This window comes from Montipora capricornis, chromosome 13 (genome assembly GCF_036669925.1).
Source record: "Montipora capricornis isolate CH-2021 chromosome 13, ASM3666992v2, whole genome shotgun sequence".
Classification (NCBI taxonomy): domain Eukaryota; kingdom Metazoa; phylum Cnidaria; class Anthozoa; order Scleractinia; family Acroporidae; genus Montipora; species Montipora capricornis.
Window position 1 is genome coordinate 36,524,942 of NC_090895.1, and position 5,000 is coordinate 36,529,941.

At 41.2% G+C, this 5,000-nt stretch overlaps 1 protein-coding gene across 1 annotated transcript in view; it reads right to left on the minus strand.

The window, feature by feature from the left end:
- Positions 1–5,000, minus strand: part of LOC138029855 (WASH complex subunit 2-like) — a 32,533-nt gene that overhangs the window by 10,027 nt on the left and 17,506 nt on the right. The window contains exons 19-22 of the mRNA XM_068877665.1: positions 3,714–4,012; positions 2,803–2,854; positions 1,994–2,119; positions 901–1,372 (exon numbers count right to left, since the gene is read on the minus strand). Coding sequence (XP_068733766.1) covers positions 901–1,372; positions 1,994–2,119; positions 2,803–2,854; positions 3,714–4,012 — 949 coding nt within the window. The remainder of the gene's footprint in view (positions 1–900; positions 1,373–1,993; positions 2,120–2,802; positions 2,855–3,713; positions 4,013–5,000) is intronic.

Consider the following 5,000-nt stretch of genomic DNA (forward strand, 5'->3'; position numbering starts at 1 on the left):
TAGTTGACACAGGTTACAGGAGAAAAGGGTTGGCACAAAGGCGAGAGTTGGAATTCTACTTGCACCAATGTGTCCCCAGTTTCAATCCCTGGGGCCCGTTTCTCGAAAGTCCCGTAAACTTTTCGGGCCCGAAAAGCCATCTGTGAAATTGCCAACCGCTTGTTTTGGAAAGCCGATCTTTTAACATGTTTTCTAGTTAACAAAAAGAAAAATAAATGTGAAGTTTGACGAATTAAATGCTCTCCGTTCTTGAGTTACAAAGGGAATTGTGACACCCGAAAATGGCCCGTAAAGTTTCGGGACTTTCGAGAAACGGCCCCCAGGCCCGGGGCCGGACCCGTTTCTGGAAAGTCCCCAATCTGTCCGGATGTCACAGTTCCCTCTGTATCTTAAGAAGAGAGAGGTTTCAAGTCAACAATTTTTCATAGTTATTTTGCTTTTAGTTATCTTGACATACTAAAAGAACACCTTTTAAAACAAGCGGACGGCAGTCACGAAAGGCTTCTCGTGCCCGAAAAGTTATTGGGACTTTCCCGCCTGCAACGGGTCCGAGGCCCCGCCTCGCGTGTATGCGGGTTGAGTTAAATGGTTGCGTACCCAACTTTGAAGTTTTTTTCCCGGGTACTACAGTTTCCTCCTTCGTCAAAACAAACATTACTACCCCATTACGTACCTAGATGAAAATTACATTCGCAACTCGAGTTGTACCCAATAAGGTAACATTCAATCTGCATATAATATTGCTTAAATCGTATGTGTGGGCTTTATTTCATCTATAATCTTTACTTAGTAATCTTTTCTGTCAGGGGATCCTCCAGAGCTTACTTCTTTATCGTATAAACCTAGACTAGTTAGCATTAAACAAGTTACACAGCTAACACAAGAAAATTTAAAACTCGCCTTCTTTTGTCTTCGGTTCTTCCTTTACCGCTTCCTCCTTGTTTTCAAGAAATGACGGCTTTTTCCCAGCAAACAAATCTACTCCTCCAAACACAGACACCCCTCCGACCGGTTTCCATGGCTTGGAGATTTCAGCGACAACTTCCTTCTTCTCTTCCACTTTCGACTTCTCCTCAGCAGCTTTGCTACCAAATAGGTCATCTTCCTCATCGCTGAACAGGGTCGGTTTCGTTGTGGCTTTGGGTTTTGGCTTGCTCACCAAACCTCCGTCCACGGAATCACGTGACGGCAATGCTTGCGATACCGCCGCTGACAAAGGTGACACTGGCTCAGAAGACTTCTTGGGTGATTGAGATGGCGAAGCAGCAAAAATATCTTCAGAAGTTCCCCCGAACATGCCTTCGTCATCATTATCATCATCATCGGCATCGAAAAGAGACTGCATCTTGGACGAACTTTTGACCTTTTCCTCCTAGGGAGACAATAAGGCGTCCAAACAAAAGAATCATTATTTCACAGGAGACATGTACAATCTGTTTTCCAAATAAAGTTCAAATGGGAAATATTCGTTATCATTGAAGGGATAGGCACAATATGAATGGATTGCAGGACATAAAAGAACGTTACTCGTCTCTCCAGCATTTGAGGTCATTGGTCAAATGTAGATGCTGGACTGGACAAGTGCATTGGTTGGCAGGTGATCAACAAAGGCAGACAAGAAGTCGCTGCATCGACTACACTACACCACCCAGGCACAAGTGGAATAATTTTTATTTCTTCTTATCAGCCTATGCTACTTTTCATGCTGAATGGTTACTAAGGGCGCGTTCGATTGACCCTATTCCGGAATAAGAATACGTGGAGTGATGATTTAAAACGGTATGTCTGGCGCTTTCAAAGCAACAAGGATAATAAATGTATGTTTAAAATAGCATTTTAGCAAGTGTTTGATAATTTTAATGTGAATCTCCGTAAAAACGAAGGATAACTTCTATTCCATGTATGCCTATTCCGGAATACGGTCAATCGAACGCGCCCTAAAAGTGAGCTTTCGTTTCAAAATTTCAGCATGGTGTGTTTACTGGAAGTGTACCTTCCGCACTTTTTCCTTTGGTTTGACAGTAGGTGATGGGGCAGGTGCAGAGGGCAAAGTACTAAACAAGTCATCGTCATCATCATCAACAAGTTCTAAAGCTTTGCCATGAGACGGCTTGGATTTCTACAGAAAAGAGCAGAATAATTTAGTGCCCTCGATTTTACAGATATACCCTGTACCTTGTACTTTCGGATAAATCTTCAAATATGACCGACCATTCAACTAAAGCCCACTGAGCACAACTTTTCTATGCTGAATCTCGTTATTCATTACTTCCATGTTTCAAGCTTTAAACTTGCATCACTATCCAAGAACTGTGACGCAAGAGAGGAAGGAGAAGCCTGCGTAGCTGGCGGTATTGGTTGCGAGAGAGCCAAATTAATGAACGACAAAGCCACCCCTCCCCATTCTGTCGCACACACCTGCATCATACCGAGCAAATTTGCAGGGTACGTATGACACATGACTAAACCTGAACACAATGATCAAGTACCCGGTAGTCCTAACCATTCATCATTTTCTAACCTGGGTGTAGGGATGGCGCAGTGGTGAGAGCACTCGCCTCCCACCAATGTGGCCCGGGTTCGATTCCTCGACTCAGCGTCATATGTGGGTTGAGTTTGTTGGTTCTCTACTATGCACCGAGAGATTTTCTCCGGGTACTCCGGTTTCCCCTCTTCTCAAAAACCAACATTTGAATTGATTTACGTTGATTGTTAATTTCACTTTACAGTGTCCCTAATTAGTGCTCCAGCGCTAAATTGACTAGACACTTAAATAAAATTCCTTTCCTTTCCTTTCCTTACCTTGACTTCTTCTTTTGGCTTCTCTTTGCTTGGTTCAGTCTTGGGTGGAACTCTGGTCATGAAAAATGAGGTAAAGATTGTTAAAAACAAAGCTGACATAAGCCATAGACCTGAAAATCTCTGCCCTAAGAATAGCATTCAGTACACTGGTCCCTAGGGGAGTCAAGATAGCATAGTGGTCATCAATGGCACCTCCTACCTCAGCAATGGAAAGTGGGCTGAGTTCTATCTCAACCCGACTCTGAGCGTTTTTCTTTGGGTCCTCCGGTTTTCCTCCCTCATCAAAATCAACTTCTAGCCAGCTTGGGGAGTGCACCTCAGATGGGTCTCCCACCATTTGCACTCTTCCCTTCAGACTCAAAACAGAGTTACAACGAAATTGGGAAAATCAGATCAATCAACAAGGTGGGATTGCCATGGACACGCATTACACAACATGCCTCAGCTGTCTAATTGATGCATAGCACTATAATCTGGATAAAACACTTTCCAATTGATAACTGAACTTGATATCACTCATGTGCTGGATACTGATTTAAACAATGGATAGCAACATCCACCCACTAAACAACTAAAACCAGAAGTCTATAGGTTGCACCACCCTTTATGCACTTTTTCCCACGCTCATAATGAATTTAATAATAAAATATTTAAAATACCCTGACTGCCTTATCAAAAGCACCGAATTTCTAATGAATAGACTGTTGAAAAAAATCACCTGGTTAGCAAAATCCAAACAAAGATTAATTTTCTAGTTCCTTTAACAAAAGGACCCAAAGGAAAGAGCTTTAGTTTCTTAATTTTTGATAGAGATTGTGACAATCATGGAAACTGTCAGTGCTAAATCCCTTTCTTTTGGGTTTTCTTTGAATGAATACCAAATTCAAAAACACTAGGAACTAGAAGTATACCCATTTGCATTTGAAGTGGCTGTAGCAGCAAAGAAATCTTCATCTTCATCTTGTTCATCATCATCAAACAAACTGATTGTTGTCTTTGCTTTTGGTTTGGACTTCACTTCAGCTTTAGCCTGTGGCCTTGCAGCAGGCACTCCAAACAAGCCTCCCCCCTCATCCTCATCATCATCACTGAACAGTCCTCCCCCTGACTTAGGTTGTGTTGGCTGTGCTGTAGGGGGTGGAACTTCCACTGAGGTTTTCTTTGGTGGCAAAGCTGCTTTAGACTGGCTGAATAGGTTGCTGCTCTCCTTCTATCAAAATAGAAAATTTGATGCTTTTTAAAACCTAATCAAGGCTTGACAGAAACACTTCATGGAAGATAGACGAGGTACATTAAGGGCTGTACAGTATGCATGGCTGCAATAAGTATTATGTATTATTAATAACATTTTAAAATAATTATTGTGGTTTCACTGAATCGCATACAAATTTCAGGTTATATACAGTGTAAAAATATAATTCTTGCAGAGATGAAAAATCACTATTTTTTTTACAGTACCTCATGGCCTTCAAAAACATTTTTTGTTTCATTTACATGGCTTTTGTTCTTTTGTATACACCCTGCTACAGTTTACAATTTTATTGTGATTCCATACAACAACAAAAATATGAAAACATCACTTGCTGTTTGATAATAAGTTTGCACAAGAGACTTAAAGTCAATGATGAGAACAGAGTTGGGGAAGTACCGGTATGTACAGGGGTCAGGTGAGTTGGGGTGGGATAAGGGGATTGAGGATACTGAAAACATACATAAGGGTTATTGACCAAGCTTGTTCGGTCAAGATGGTTGGACATTGGTCAAGTTCTTTTTTTGCGTGCATTTTGCATGCTCGGGTAGCCAATCACAGCGGGGGATTTGGTTCATCTTGCCTGCTCACAGAGCTAGTCATATAATAAAGTGTAATAAAAGCTAGCGTAAACAAGGGACAAGGAAAAAAAAAAGGAAAAGGGAGGAAAAACAATGAGCCAGGAAAGGGTGTAAAGAAATGAAGTGTTCTAGCTCATTGTATCTACATTGTTCTTCAGAATCAAAAGAGTCTTGTTCCACCACTGAGTTTTTTACACCAGTCATTTAATAGCTTAACTAATACAATATGGCCATCTTCAGGTCAAAATTAATAAAAGCATTTTAAAGACGAGAATGCATAAATGGAAGCAAAAAAGAAAGCAAAAACTTCTATGAATAAGGGCAACAACTATTGGGATAACACGAGAGGGCATGACAGATCAAAGGGA